Source organism: Podarcis melisellensis, assembly GCF_964234715.1.
Source record: "Podarcis melisellensis genome assembly, chromosome: 2".
Classification (NCBI taxonomy): domain Eukaryota; kingdom Metazoa; phylum Chordata; class Lepidosauria; order Squamata; family Lacertidae; genus Podarcis; species Podarcis melisellensis.
The window spans coordinates 28,654,598-28,669,291 of record NC_138529.1 but is presented as its reverse complement, the minus strand read 5'-3'; the positions used below and the strand labels follow the sequence as shown (position 1 = coordinate 28,669,291).

At 41.5% G+C, this 14,694-nt stretch overlaps 1 protein-coding gene across 3 annotated transcripts in view; it reads left to right on the top strand.

Moving 5' to 3' along the window:
• The window catches only part of LOC309363318 (E3 ubiquitin-protein ligase RNF213-like), a 93,194-nt gene that overhangs the window by 28,592 nt on the left and 49,908 nt on the right, over window positions 1-14,694 (top strand). For all 3 annotated transcript variants that reach the window (XM_081899462.1, XM_081899461.1, XM_081899460.1), the window contains 10 exons: window positions 361-514; window positions 2,609-2,737; window positions 4,265-4,363; window positions 6,197-6,319; window positions 7,135-7,318; window positions 7,757-7,930; window positions 9,060-9,218; window positions 9,525-10,102; window positions 11,915-12,077; window positions 13,823-14,040. In XM_081899462.1, the coding sequence (XP_081755588.1) occupies window positions 361-514; window positions 2,609-2,737; window positions 4,265-4,363; window positions 6,197-6,319; window positions 7,135-7,318; window positions 7,757-7,930; window positions 9,060-9,218; window positions 9,525-10,102; window positions 11,915-12,077; window positions 13,823-14,040 (1,981 nt within the window). The remainder of the gene's footprint in view (window positions 1-360; window positions 515-2,608; window positions 2,738-4,264; window positions 4,364-6,196; window positions 6,320-7,134; window positions 7,319-7,756; window positions 7,931-9,059; window positions 9,219-9,524; window positions 10,103-11,914; window positions 12,078-13,822; window positions 14,041-14,694) is intronic.

Sequence of the window (14,694 nt, the reverse complement as noted above, 5' to 3'; positions counted from 1 at the left end):
TTACCTCAGTTTTCATAGAGTGCTCTCTGCCTTTAGAATCTAATTAGATGTGTTAATTCACTTAAGTACAGTACAAGTTTTCCTCAGCTCTGCTTTACTAGTTCTTTAATTGTGAATGATCTCAATTTGTCAGTTTCTTTGCTAGTTTTATCCTTGCTCTTGTTATCAAATTATGAAATGTGTTTCTCCTTCTGCCAGTAATCTAGTATCTTTTCACCCCGCCACATATGCATATAATCTGCATGCAGGGCTGTACAGTTTCAATAATTATTCACATTCCATAGAATCTCAGAGGTAAAGTCTGCATTAGAGAAGCAATGCTTTCTGCACCCACAGTAATTAAAGTATTTCACAATTTAGCATGCTGCAGCAGGACTCTTGGAACTCGTATGTGTCAGTCTGTGTAAGACTTCATCAGATGATATGCAGCAAAGTTAAAATGGTAATGCGATACAAGATACCAGCTTCATCTGCTGCGATTTTTTCAAGGATTCTTGGACTTGCACCTTCAGAGGTGAGAATTTCTATATGATTTTGCACATTTTTTGTGTATCTGCATATTTTTTTGTGTTCTCCTGAACCAAGTCACCAGGCCATCTGGAAGAGATTCTGTAAGGAAGCTCAAAAGGAAGGGGAAAATAGGCTAAGTTTGGCCCCCCTATGTCTGATTGCCTTACTTTACTGTTTCCCAGTAGGTTCAGGAAAAAATGTAAAGTCTTCACACAATGTATCATTTATAAATTTATACACCACATTTCTACAGAATTACACAAAGGTGGCTTATGCAAAACTGACACAGTATAAAATAAGCTAACAGTGCAACCTAAAACAAAGAGAAAATGCAAGCTAAAAACAAAGCAAATTAAGGAGCAAAACCATCAGAAACTAGAAACAAACAAGCACCATTTTAAAAGCAATTTGCAGAGTAGAAGATCTGCAATTCTTCCCTTTCTGTGTTGTTGTTTTTTTGCCAGCATTAACCAGGATTCCTTCTTAACTGATATTGACATGAAATCCCTTATAAGATATGATGGGTATGATCTTAGTTGACTTTAAAAAAAGAAATACTCTAGATCTGTCAATGTCTGTTACAAAGATCCCAAATGGAACCTCTCTGTTCAGAGACACATGATACCCCTGATGGCCAGATGCTGGGGATTGAAATGTGGTGGCCTTTACCATCACACCTTTTGAGTTCTAGAGGTGCATGGTTGGCTGGTATTGGAAACAGAATGCTGGACCAGATGGTGTCAGTGAAGATGCTAAGTGGACCTCACTTGGGATGGCCACTTCTTTTTCTTTTGTAAATAATTACTAGTTTTCAAAATATCCATATTCCAATACTGTAAATCATGTACTGACAAACAGGGCAATAAAACGAAACTGCATTAAGAAAAATAACCACAGGTAAGTGATAGTGTGGAAACTTGTATCCATTTTCTTCCCCTCCCCCGTTTTTGTTTTCCTCTCTCCATTTTGCTTCTGTTTTTATTGAACTGCAAATGGACAAACTGGTTAGCGTTTACTACGGTTTATTGAAAAAGCAAACTTTAAGTAATAATGATCCTGACTTGTTTCAATAAATACTAATTGATGCTAACTATAGTTCATGCTTTAGTAATAACAACAAGCTGCAGTTAACTGGAAGTGGAGGAGCACATAAGCCCAAACTTGAGTATGTAATGTTAACTGGTTTAAACATCTGCTTAAATTGCATTGGCTAAAGAAAATTCTCTTTACTCTGATATCTTACAACTTCTAAATGTATTTGTATTAATAGTTCTAAAGTGTAGTTTAGAACGGAGCCTTTAAAAAAAATTTTTTTTAATTACTGGCAGGTAAAGATGCTTTGTGGGACGTGGGTGGCACTGTGGTCTAAACCACTGAGCTTAGGGCTTGCCAATCAGAAGGTCAGCGGTTCAAATCCCCACAATGGGGTGAGCTCCCGTTGCTCGGTCCCAGCTCCTGCCAACCTAGCAGTTCGAAAGCATGTCAAAGTGCAAGTAGATAAATAGGTACCGCTCCGGCAGGAAGGTAAACGGTGTTTCTATGCACTGCTCTGGTTTCACCAGAAGCGGCTTAGTCATGCTGGCCACATGACCTGGAAAAACTGTCTGCAGACAAACATCGGCTCCCTCGGCCAGTAAAGCGAGATGAGTGTCACAACCCCAGAGTCGTTTGCGACTGGACAGTTGTCAGGGGTCCTTTACCTTTTTTAAAAAAGGTGCTTAATTCTAACCAAAATCTGGAATGGATTTTTGCATGTGAAATACCACCCAGTGCCCAATAACATGGGAGATGCATAAAGCAGAATGAAAGGTTGACATCTTTCTCCAGTATCAGTACTATCTCTCACTATTTAGGTTGTGTATTGCATTCTTTTTTTAATATATAGAATATTCTGTATTATCTTAACTTCTTTATTATACCAGAATGTGCCTACTGTATTATACTTGAAGGAGGGAGCAGTAAATGCTGGGGTGGGGGGAGAGAGAGACTAATGGAATCGATAGGAAAACTGTGTGATAAAAACCAAAATGTAAAAATCGCAATAGTGGTAGGTTGCTTTTGTATTCAGCAGTTTGTAACTTTCCCTTTTGCATAATAGGTTGCAGAAATATTCCAAAGGCTCTGTGAAGATACCAGGACCTGGTTTCGTCAAGTTTTGACAAAACCTTTGCTAGAAAGTTGTTCATATTCATCTTCAGTTACATTCACATTTCGAGCAGAACTTGAGGTTTGTATTTTTCAGCTAAAGTTATCCCAATCTTTGTAAGTATGCAGTGTTTTTTTCCTGTTAACTTAATGAGTTTTTTTAGCAGCTGCCCTTACTTCCTCCTCATACCTATGTGCTCCTTCTGCCATGTTAAGAAATGTCAGAGAGTTTATTGTTTGATAGCTTAAGATCTGTGGTTTCTGTCACACCATAGATACAAGGTTTTACCCATCCAAAGTTGGTTCCAGAGAGCCCACCCCAGAGTCACTGTTGCTCAGATGCAAATCATTAAAGCCATGCAGAGAGAGAGAGATAGTGGAGTGCCACTCATTTCCAAACTGGGGACTGCCAAGCTTCTCCTTAGTCCAGCACTTGAACCCAGCAGTTGCATTGAGTTCTAAGAGAAAGATTCTGTACTTCATAGTGACTGAGAACCCAGTGCTTTATTGGTGTGCAAAAATGACCAGTCATAGTTCCTAGCCTAATTATAAAAGTGGTGGGAGGAGGAGGAGGAGGAAGAAGAAGAAGAAGAGGAGGAGGAGGAGTTTGGATTTGATATCCCGCTTTATCACTACCCTAAGGAATCTCAAAGCGGCTAACATTCTACTTTCCCTTCCTCCCCCACAACAAACACTCTGTGATGTGAGTGGGACTGAGAGACTTCAGAGAAGTGTGACTGGCCCAAGGTCATGCAGCAGCTGCATGTGGAGGAGTGGGGAATCAAACTCGGTTCACCAGATTACGACTCCACTGCTCTTAACCACTACAGAAAGTTTGTGTGAGAGAGAGAGAAAGAGCGAGATGGGATCTTAACGTATGCTTTCTTAGAGGTCACAGACTAGGAGTATATGCTCAGTAGAAGAAAGCATAGAGGAGTAGGCATGTTAGCCAAGGACTGATGTACATGCCTGGTCCCAGCATTTTAAGAAAGCCTGAGTAGGTTTCCCCCAGAGGCTCGCCAAACACTGTGGGGCAAAGGTGGGACAGTTGCTTGCCAGTTTATTTGACAACAGCCCATTACAGTTCCATTTCTGCCACGTAATCCCAGTTGCAAGTCAGTAAGCATCAAGGAAAGGTGTAGTCCTCCTTTTGCATGTAGTCTTGAAATGGGCCTCTACCCTGGTAGGTTGGCAGGTGAAGGAAGGTGAGGCTGGCATCTACAAGTCTGCCACTGCCAGGAGCCCATGGGGTAAGTTGGCAGCCCTAGTGGATCCTGCAGAGGCCTCACAAAATGCCCCCTCTCTTGTCAGATGCTGATGTCGCTGATGGGGATCTGGTCACTTATTTTTTGCCACTTTTTAAAAGCTCCTGTGAAGCATGCAACCTGTCTTCTAAAGATGCAGGCATTATCCCTGTGTTCTTCATCATTCCATCTTTTGTATTTCTCACCTACTGGGAAAGGGTAGGGGATTGTTGTCGCATGCTGCTCTTTTCTTCTGCCAAGAAGAAAAGAGGACCTTGGCCAGGGAGAACCAAGGGCCTATGAATACAACCCCCTTCTGCTCTTAATTTGGGTTAATTTAACTGAATAATAATTTTCTTTCTTAGGCTTGGGATCATTTTTTGAAAATAGACTTTGCCAATACAACTTTCACAGAAGAGTGGAAGAAAACTTTAATCACAGATATGGAAGGCAGAATCAAAAAGGTACTGAGATGAACGGATTATATTGTATCATATGAAATGGAAACTACTACATTCAATCTAAATCAGGGGTGGGAAACCTTTTCCCCATGGCTACTTCTCAGCAGTGAGCAGTGCCAAATATGTGTGGCCAGAGTTGAAAGTGGGCATGGCCAGCCCCACAATATTACACACCACCTTTTCCTGAGGACTCTAAAGCCAAGTAGCCTGTGTAAAATTATGGCATACCAGCCTAGACAGGAAGTGTCTGAATCAAATTGCATGTCAGTTCCTCCTTCCAGGCAGTCTTGTTTCAGGAGATGTCTGCTGTCATTCCATGTCACTTTCATATTGAGGAAAGATCCTTTTCCTTAACAGAGCTGGGAATCTTGACCAGCAGGGACAAGCAGAGGGTAACCTAAATTCAAGTTAAAATCCCTTGCCGATCCTCATCTTTTGCTGATCCCCATCTTTTTTTCTGGGTCAACACCTGGCCTTACAAAGGCAAATGGATAGGGAAAGGCAGTCTTATCAAGCCAACCAGGCCACAGCTCTGGCCCAGAGCTCATTAATGAAAGCAATCTTATCAGGCACTCGGAGAGACCCAGTGCGCAGAAATCTTAAATGAAGTATTGAATGGCCAGTTCCCCTTCTTCCTCTTTTTTAGAATCTCTTCCTCTGCCCTCGACCAACATAAAGCTTCTCAAATGCAAGGTGGTTCTGATGCACTCCTTAGGAGCTTAGTGAAGAAGAGGCCTCTCCCATTCCTCTCAGTAGGACCCTGGCAGAGACACACTCCCAACTGGCATGTTCCCTTGATCGTTCAGGAGCTTCAAAAGCTTTCTTTTGCCTGAACATCAAGTGACCAATGCCAACAGACATTGACACACTTAGGGATCTGCAGAGTCTTTGCAGCTTGCGTAACAGACCTCAGCAACTCAGCATTTTGGCTAATCTACTTTATTTACATATAAACACACAGAAAGCACTGCAACATGGCTCCCTCTCTCTAGCATCAAACAGCAAAGAGAAAAAGAATAAAGGACCATAGTCCCACTTCACGGAACACAGTAACACAAACATCCTGTCTCCGTCACTTCCCACTCTGTGGAGTCAAAACATACACCATCATGTGATAGACAAAAATCCCATGACTGCAATCACGGAGCAGGAATTCTAACAGTTCTGCATATCAGGAGACCCCACCCTGGGTCATCAGAGCGAGATCTCCCTGCTCACAGAGACACTCCAGGCCCTTTACTCCCTTCCCTTATGAACCACAGATGCCAAATGCAATGTAGGGTAGCGGCAATGCAGTTTCTTATCAGATAATAACTCTGAGCCCAAGCAAGAGCAGCTGCTGTGGAAACAGAATTGTATGTCCCTTGATCTCTTTAGTCCCTGTCTCAGCTGAACTTACGTTCCACTCCTGGAGCAGCTACCTCTTAAAGTGCACTATTCCTCCCATCCACCAAGGTGACACAAAAATCTGTTTCGTCATTACTTAAAAAGTCTCACCTTTTTGCAATGGACAGTGCCACTTATCAGTAACAAAAATCCTCCAGTTATGCTAATCCACAGTACAGTACAGACTGGAGGATCATCAGGAAGTTTTTAAAGTTTGGTGTTTTATTATGTTTTTATGTGTTGGAAGCTGCCCAGAGTGGCTGGGGCAACCCAGCCAGATGCGCAGGGTTTAAATAATAAAATTATCATTAGTTACTATTACTAGAAAAATATATTTGCTTTGTTTTATTGTCCTAAATTACTTTACCTCCATGTTTTCCTTATCTGATAATCTTAAATAACTGGAACCAGGTAGAATGTTTTGTTTTTCTTTTTGCTCTTCCCTGATAGGAATCTGCTGTTAATCAGATTAAAGCCTACTGCTGTTGCCATGAGGAAATGGAACAATTTGACCCTATGATTAGCAAAGCTTTTGAAAACTGTGCCATAGACGCTATAAAGTTAGCATACCAGGTACTATATCTAAAATCTTCTGAATCCTACACTTACCGTATTTTTTGCACCATAACACTCACTTTTTTCCTCCTAAAAAGTAAGGGGAAATGTCTGTGCGTGTTATGGAGGGAATGCCTATGGGTGGCATGCCTACGGATTTTCCTCCTCTAAAAACTACGTGCGTGTTATGGTCGGGTGCGTGTTATAGAGCGAAAAATACGGTATTTTCCAAGTACTGTTACTTTGTTGAGATTATGCTACATGTGCCTGACTGTGGGAGTAAGCAATAATGGGTTTGTGATTCAATGCCACAGGTAAATCCAGCTTGACTTCCTGGATTGCCAATCAAGGCAGGCTGACAAATCATGTAACTGGGAGCCATTTTTGTGTGGATAATCCCTGCTCAGTGACAATCGTAGGATTACAAAGTCATTCCTCAACTGTATTTTTGTCTCATCAAATTTAAATCGATTTCTATTGCCATATAATTTACCCTTTGGGAAAGGACAGCAAATTATTTGGCAAATCTCACAATGAGCAGATCTGTGAAAGCAAGTTCCTTTTGGAATCTGTTGGATTGGGCTGCATTATGAATAGTAAACTTTTTAAAATGATGTAGCAAATTTGTGAAAATAAAATGACAGACTCATCGCTATCTAATGCTGCCAGGTCTGGCCTGCCCGTGAGGCAAGGTGAGGCAGTTGCTTTAGCGACAGGCTCTGGATACCTGGAGAAGGTGTTTGCCTTCTCCAGGTATCCAGAACATTTGCATTGCCTCTAGCGGCAAAACATTCAGGGCCCTGAACCCTCTACATATTTTGCGTCTTATGTAGGAACAGACTAATCTCCTTGAACTGATATCTCATTACAATTTGAGCAAGCTGGGTAAACTTGTATCTGCTGCCATCATAAAATCATGGCCAACTGATGTAGCAGGGAAGCCTATAAGAGATTTGGAAGGCGTGCTGAATCATCTGCTTGTTTGGCCAGACATCAAGCATCTTTTCATCTTCAATGGTAAGTGCAGCTATCATTTAATGGGTAAAGTTCTGGGAGCAGTGGGAAATATCTTATTATTGAAAGGAGCGCAGAGGGTTATTTAATATCAAAACAGAGTTGGATAGGAGGAGAATTAGTATTGGACATTGTAGAAAGGAAAAGTCAGTTAAGGTTTAGTAACTGGTAGAGGATTTATGCTGAAACACAAATATTGTGCGTATTGGAAGAGTATGATGTTGCAGGCTATTGCAATTCTTTTATATTTTATTTCTTCTGACGAATAATGGGTCACCGTTGTTGTAAGTAGGGCAACAAACTTTCAAACTATGTGTGTAGAACAGAGAGAAGTAAGGAAGGGGTCACCTTGCTTCCAGCTGCCATGGGGGATGAAGTTATTTTAGCACCTAAGGACAAAGGTTGTTTGCTTGTTTTTAAAACCCCTGACTGATCTAACAGGTGTGGTTGGAAACATTCTGGACCAACTTACTGAAGAAGCCCAAGAGCTAATGGCCAGCGCTGACTCTGTATATACAAAGGTTTCTGATGAACTCATGACAGGCCATATCCTAGTTAAACATTTAGAGCTGGTTTTAAAGCACAAGAAGCAGTTTCTGTCCATTTGGGAATTAAGTAAGTGTGTTTATCTGTATATATAAACGGAGAGATGTGTAAAATATAGGACCGAAGTCCAGTTAAGAAATGCTAATAAATGTTACTCAATTAAAGCATATCCATTTAATGTCAATTTGAATTTGCATATCATTTTAAAACTGCATTTCTGAAGCAAATATAGTGGCTTTGTGTTTAGTTGACACATGTATTTTAGCTGTCATTTGCCAAATTCACATTTTGTAGTAAGCCAAACTATTGCTCACCAGGACCATGTGAATTTGTGAATTAGAGAGGAGTTTGCAGCCTGGTCTATTTCACTTACTCCCATTCCATGCTGAGCTAAGCTAAGGTTTGGTTTAGTGTATTGCCTGAGCCCAGGATTATGGTTAAGCTCCTCCTCATTACAGACTGTAGTCAGTGTTCGTTCCATTCTCCAGCACCTCACACATTTGCAGAGTCCCAGTAAATCATGGCTTACCATGACATGCAAACTAGGTTCACATACAATTAGCATGCCTATTGTGTGTGAAAGATGGGAGAATATTTCTTCTAAGATAGTGATTGCTGTTTGTAGCCTTTTATAAGGATGGGATGGGATTCAGCTAATGAGCCCTACCCGTGGAAGCCTTCTCAAGGACTTCCCCTAGCACTGTGGACCTTTTTTCACATGTTCCTTCCCCTGTGTCTCCATTGTCCACTCCCCTCCCCCCCCAAATAATTGGCTCAGTGGGTTGGGAGAACCCTTGGAACAGCATGCAAAGAAAGGAGAGGGCATATTGCTCCATCAGACAAGCAGAAATGCTTACACTGACAGAGCAATCTGCTTACCACTGTGTTGTGTTACTCCTGCTGTATTAAAGATATTCCTTCTTAAAAATGAGTGCACCCTTTGGTTGATCTTTGTTTTTATCCAGTCGTGGGATAGGAGACAAGGGAAGCACTTAAGCCTGAAGCTTCACTTGGGCTCAGAGTGGCTTGTGCATGTAATGCTAAATCACAGTTTAGTGGTATTTGCACATCAGCTGTTGAGAAGCAGAGTTCTGGAATGCCCTTGAGCTTATTTGGGAGATAGTGAGTCCAAGTTTTGTAAAAGGAAAGAAAATAGGGATTTTGTGCAAGTGATTGTAATTGGCAATTTTCATTTCAGGGCCCAAGCATATTTCACTGTTTGATGAAAAAGAGCACAGATCAAAACTAGAAGGAATACTTGGCTTGAGGCTGCAAGAACTACTGTGTATCAAGAGGGAGAAAAACTGTTTGGAATCCCTCTTGAACATGTGCAGGAAAGTGCAAGAGTATATAAAAGGTATTTTTAAAGGGGGAGGGTAATTTTAAAACTCTGGCTCTGTTAGTTTTCTTTTGCAAAGATTGTTAAAGATTGGGAGTGGAAATAAACCAGGGAATGAGAATTTCCCAGAACTCTCCAACATCAGAAAAACAGATTGATCCAAGTAGAAAAATTGGGTAGAAATTGCAAATTATTGTTCATTTTTTAAACAAAGGTCACAGTTTGGTGTTTGATGCTGCAATGTGAACCATTATATAGCAAAGATAAGACCCACTGAAGTTTTGTGTGTGTGTGTCCAAGTTCTGATTTTCTCTTTACTTTCAGTGGATATTGCTGAAATAGAGCAGAAGCACAGTGAAAACCTGGCCTCAAAAGCACTGGACGATGTTGTGAATGTGAGAGACATTTCCCAGAGTGCTGATAAAATTGAGACATATTACCACCTGAGTCCAGCCCTGAAGAAGATAGCGGAAATTGTGAATAACTTTAAAGAGAGTGACGTCTTCCAGTACTGCTGGGAGTGGGCTGCCAAAAATCTTGTCGTTGATGAAGATACTGCTGCTCTGGATCTTGATGAAGTGCCTCCCTCTCTTTTTGATCCTTGTTACTGTGAATTCTTGAGGCTGTATAACAGTCTGAAATCTGGAGAGCTCATGTTTTCTGAAGTAGACATGCTCTTCAGAGATTTTACTAACCGTTACGAGGATCTGAAAAAGGATTTTCAGGTTATGTGCTATCTACAGCGTCAAGATGGTGGAGAATGGATAGATGAGCGGATTCAACAAATCCAGCAATATCATGAATTGCATTTGGCCATGGACTCTGCTAAGGTTATCGACAAGGTCAGGGAAGGTTTGAATCTCTCTGGTGACTTCAGAGTCCTGCAACAGTTACTTAACTTTGTAAGTATATTTCTTTGAAACCACAGTTCGAGAGCTTATCCAGTAAACTTAGGTAGCTTCATTCTGTTCAAAAGTTGATAGTGTGCACTTTTCATTTGGGTCTATACGTTATCGCAGGAACACAAAATGTGGATTACATATAGAGTTGTTTAGTACTTTGGCTTTTTGGATCTCTTTAATTTCTTTAGCATGGTTTTTCTGCACTGAACACAAGAGAGGGTTGTTTTTTTTTGTAATTACACCCCATTTGTGAATTGCTTTCCCCAAGGATGTCCAGCCATTAGGTCCCCCCCCCCCCCGCAATTCCTAGCTACTTAATACTGTCAGGCATTTGGTTTATAGAATTTTATAATCATATTGAAAGAGGCAACTGTATGGGTTGGATTCAGCATAGCTGCTTGCAAGATAGAACAATCCTCTCTCCTCCTACTGTGTACAGTATAAAATGCAGGGGCACATAGGAAGACGAGAGGGGAAAGTCCTTTTGCATTGGTGGAACTTTTTCTGGCTTCCCCTAGCATGCCAACTTAGTTGAATCTAACCCTATACTGTATTTCTATTCCGTACTGCAGAACCATCTACATGCAGTATGCAATTTAGAGGGTATGCACACCACTGTAAGACACATATAACTTATGGCTCAATTTGCCATGTGGATATTGTGTAACTGGAGAAAGCAAAACAAAAAAATAAACTTTTAAGGACATTTTGACTGGCAGAAAAATGATCTCTATGCTACTAAATAGTCTATTTATGCTACTCAATATAGTTTTGGGAGTCAGGTGTGTCCTGATGAGTATTCATCCATGTGGTATCTACTGAGTAGTGGATCAAGATGTGTAGCAACCAGTGCAATCAGGATATCAAAGGGCAGATAAAACTAGCTACTTATCTCATGGTAACAGTTTGCAAATTTAACTGCATGTTCTGTTCATTTGCCATATCTAGTCAAGTTTAGCTCACTTGCATCCCCACAAAGAGTCAGAAGCAGTAAGGGTGTGGTGATATTGAAATCATAGCCATTGTGGGCAGCTTGGGAGGAAGGGGTTGGCTATAAATCTAACGGAATAAAAGATGTGCCTAGGTGCTACAGGCTTTCATCTTACCTACATGGCTTTCACAAACTCTGCATTAGAGTTACAGGAGGCTACTATGTCATAAGGCCACTTGCCATCTACTCTATACTCTGAGTAGCATCTCCAAAATGTTTCATCATGGGATGGCACGTTACCATAGTTTTTTCCCCCTTGTAAAGACAAGGGGATTCCAGTTCCTGGGAGATTTTCCTTTCACTTTGTATAGAATCTGTAATAGTTGCAGCATTCAACAAATTTCTCTCTATAAAGCAGCCTAACTCATTGTTTTCCGAAAGGGAAAAATATATATTAATAAGTGTTGCCCTGCTGCATGGATGCCATGGTAATATCTGGTTCGATTTCCGATGTAGATATTGTGGTTCCACTGGTTTGGACAGCTAAAGACTGCTTCTGTCTGATTTTATTCATTTTCCTTTCTACCCCCCCTCAATGCCTTCACAAACAAACAAAAGCCTTAGTTGCAGTCAGTGGGGCAGCAGCGGTAGGGTGATCCTGATCCCTTGCCATTGGAACACTGAGTGCAGCTGCAGGTTCCTGAGAGGGGCAAGGTGTGGGGAGCCATTGCAGTGTTCCTAGAAGGAATCATATCTGAAACAATCCATGATGCCTCCTCTTGAAACCCAGCACCATGGGGCTGAAAAATGGGAGATGGAAATCAAGGGAAAGGTTTTGCACATCCTTAATGTGCAGTACAATCCTATTATTCCCTTTTCAGGTACAGAAATTCCAGTTTCAGGAAGAGAAGCTCTCCTCCATGAGTATTGAATTGATGCGTGTAAAAAAATCGCTGCAAGACATAACTGAACCACGTCGTAGGTGCCTTGAGGAGCTGGCACTCAGGAGGGATTTTGTCAGCTGGGTCAAAGAATCCCTGGAAGGTAGAGCAGATGTGCACCTGCCATTCTTGTTTCTTGGTTCTAAAAGGCTAAAAAGTTACTGGGAGATATAATGTACACATGTACACTGTTATTTTATGTACAGTGGTACCTCGGGTTACGTACTTAATTCATTCCGGGGGTCCGTTTTTAACCTGAAACTGTTCTTAACCTGAAGCACCTAATGGGGCCTCCTGCTGCTGCCACGCCACCGGAGCACGATTTCTGTTCTCATCCTGAAGCAAAGTTCTTAACCCGAGGTACTATTTCTGGGTTAGCGGAGTCCTGAAGCGTATGTAACCCGAGGTACCACTGTATAGGTGTATTACATGATGTATTTCCTCATTTTGTTTTCTGTACAAGCTGGCACCTGCAAGATGTCTCAGTGCAGGAGGGACCCCAAAATGGGATGTTGTATTGTCCATTTCTCAGCCACCAACTCCTTTCTCATTCCATTGTCTCATGCTTCCTGTTTTTCTCCCTTAAATTTGTTATTTCCTTACACATTGAGGAACACATAGCTCTACACTCAAGACACATATGCATGTGCATACAAACTTAAATGTGGGCAGGGCATAGGAAGGAGGATCTCTTTCCACTTCATGTCTCCATCATATTTTTATTTGTGAGACATGCACAAGGTTGAGATAAGCAATCATTTCCGCAAGAAAAATTACTGAACTAACAGCACTTTCCATAGCAAATTATTTTTGTAGTTTTTACTTGGACAGAGTGGTTTTAAGAATGGATCCATCATATATTTCCAAAGTGAATTATTTTTTGCATAGGTAACAACTTTTTTGTCCTTCTCCCTCACATCTGTTGGAAAAAGCATGGCTTTCCTTGGACGTATGGAGAGCACTGAAAATGCATGTCTGTGTTACATGTTTTGTTCTGTTAATGAACTCATTATTTTATTATTTTTCATCCTAACACACTAGGGAAGAAGGTGCCCAGTTCCACTTTAGCAAGGTTGATGTATTATGCTAGCTTATGAGCCCCTCAAAATTCCTGTTTGAAAAATCACATTTCAGTGCATTCAGGGTGGCTGTGACTATGGCAGCTTTCTTATCAAATGTACCTCCTAATGAGGTGTGTGGGGAAGCTGCATGGGCAACTTCAACCATGTTTATGAGGCATCATAAGATTGGTAAATATGGTTTTCATATGGCTTTTGGGAGGCAAATCCTCCAGCAGATTTGTTAAGGGGAAGTCATAGAATAGAGAGCCCACCCAATTGAGATCTTACCTTTATTCAATCCAACCATGCCACCTTTGGAAGGAACAATTGTTCTCCTCTGAAGGGTGCATCTCAGAAGTGTTGAACACATGGCATGGGCCCAACCTACGATCTAGCTTCCTTATATAGGTTCAGAGAGTGCATCAAGGTTTTCCCTGTAGGTCGCCATGAAGCAGACTAATGTTTGGTGGGCATGGCCAATGGACAAAGAGCAAGATGCATTTCCTGTTTTTAATTTGAGAGGGCAGCATAGCCCACAATGTCATTTTTTCAGAACCTCTGAGAAACACCTTTCAGATTATCACAATAGTTCTTTTGCCTCCTTGTAGTTTATTCCACTTCACAACTTCACATAAAAAGCAAAGGAAGCAAACATAAGTAATGCAGACTTTGTGTCAAGCACTGAATAAAGATGTAGGTCCTAGTAGAAAGACATGGAGTACTTCCAGGGGCGGAACTTATAGACAGTAAACTTTGGGGTGTCTTTCACTTTGTTTATTTGCCTTAGATAAGAATGAGCTGAAGGTATTTGTGGACTTAGCTTCTATCTCTGCGGGAGAAAATGACATGGATGTGGATCGTGTGGCTTGTTTCCATGATGCTGTCCTTGGCTACTCCTCCCTGTTGTATGACTTGAAACGGGAATCGGGATTTGGGGAGCTCATGAAGTGCTTGAGGAAACTTTGGAAAGCCCTGGAAAGTGACAACAACCTTCCAAAGAAACTGGTAATTCCTGCAGTTGGACCTTAGTTCATCTGTGTATATCTGCTCTTATTAAGCTGTGTATTTTATAAAGATACTGCATCCAGTGTGAGTTTAAAGGTAAAGGGACCCCTGATCATTAAGTCCAGTCGCAGACGACTCTGGGGTTGTGGCGCTCATCTTACTTTACTGGCCGAGGCGGCCAGCGTTTGTTCGCAGACAGCTTCCAGGCCATGTGGCCAGCATGACTAAGCTGCTTCTGGTGAAATGAGCAGTGCATGGAAATGCCGTTTACCTTCCCACTGGAGTGGTAACTATTTATCTACTTGCACTTTTACGTGCTTTCGAACTGCTAGGTTGGCAGGAGCAGGGACCGAGCAACGGGAACTCACCCCGTCGTGGGGATTCGAACCGCCGACCTTCTGATCGGCAAGCCCTAGGCTCTGTGGTTTAGACCACAGCGCCACCTGCATCCAGGTGTGAGTTTACTGTAGATATATTGAAGGGTAGAAAATTATTGGTGTGGACATTGAGATTTTGTAGGGATATCCACCTTGTAGCTACTTAAACCTACATTCTGCAGAGTAGTGTGTGCTTTGTATGTGAATATAATTTATGCCTGTTCTCTATTCTACCGCATACACTGCAGTTTTGTGCATCATACCAGCTGGTGGGTTC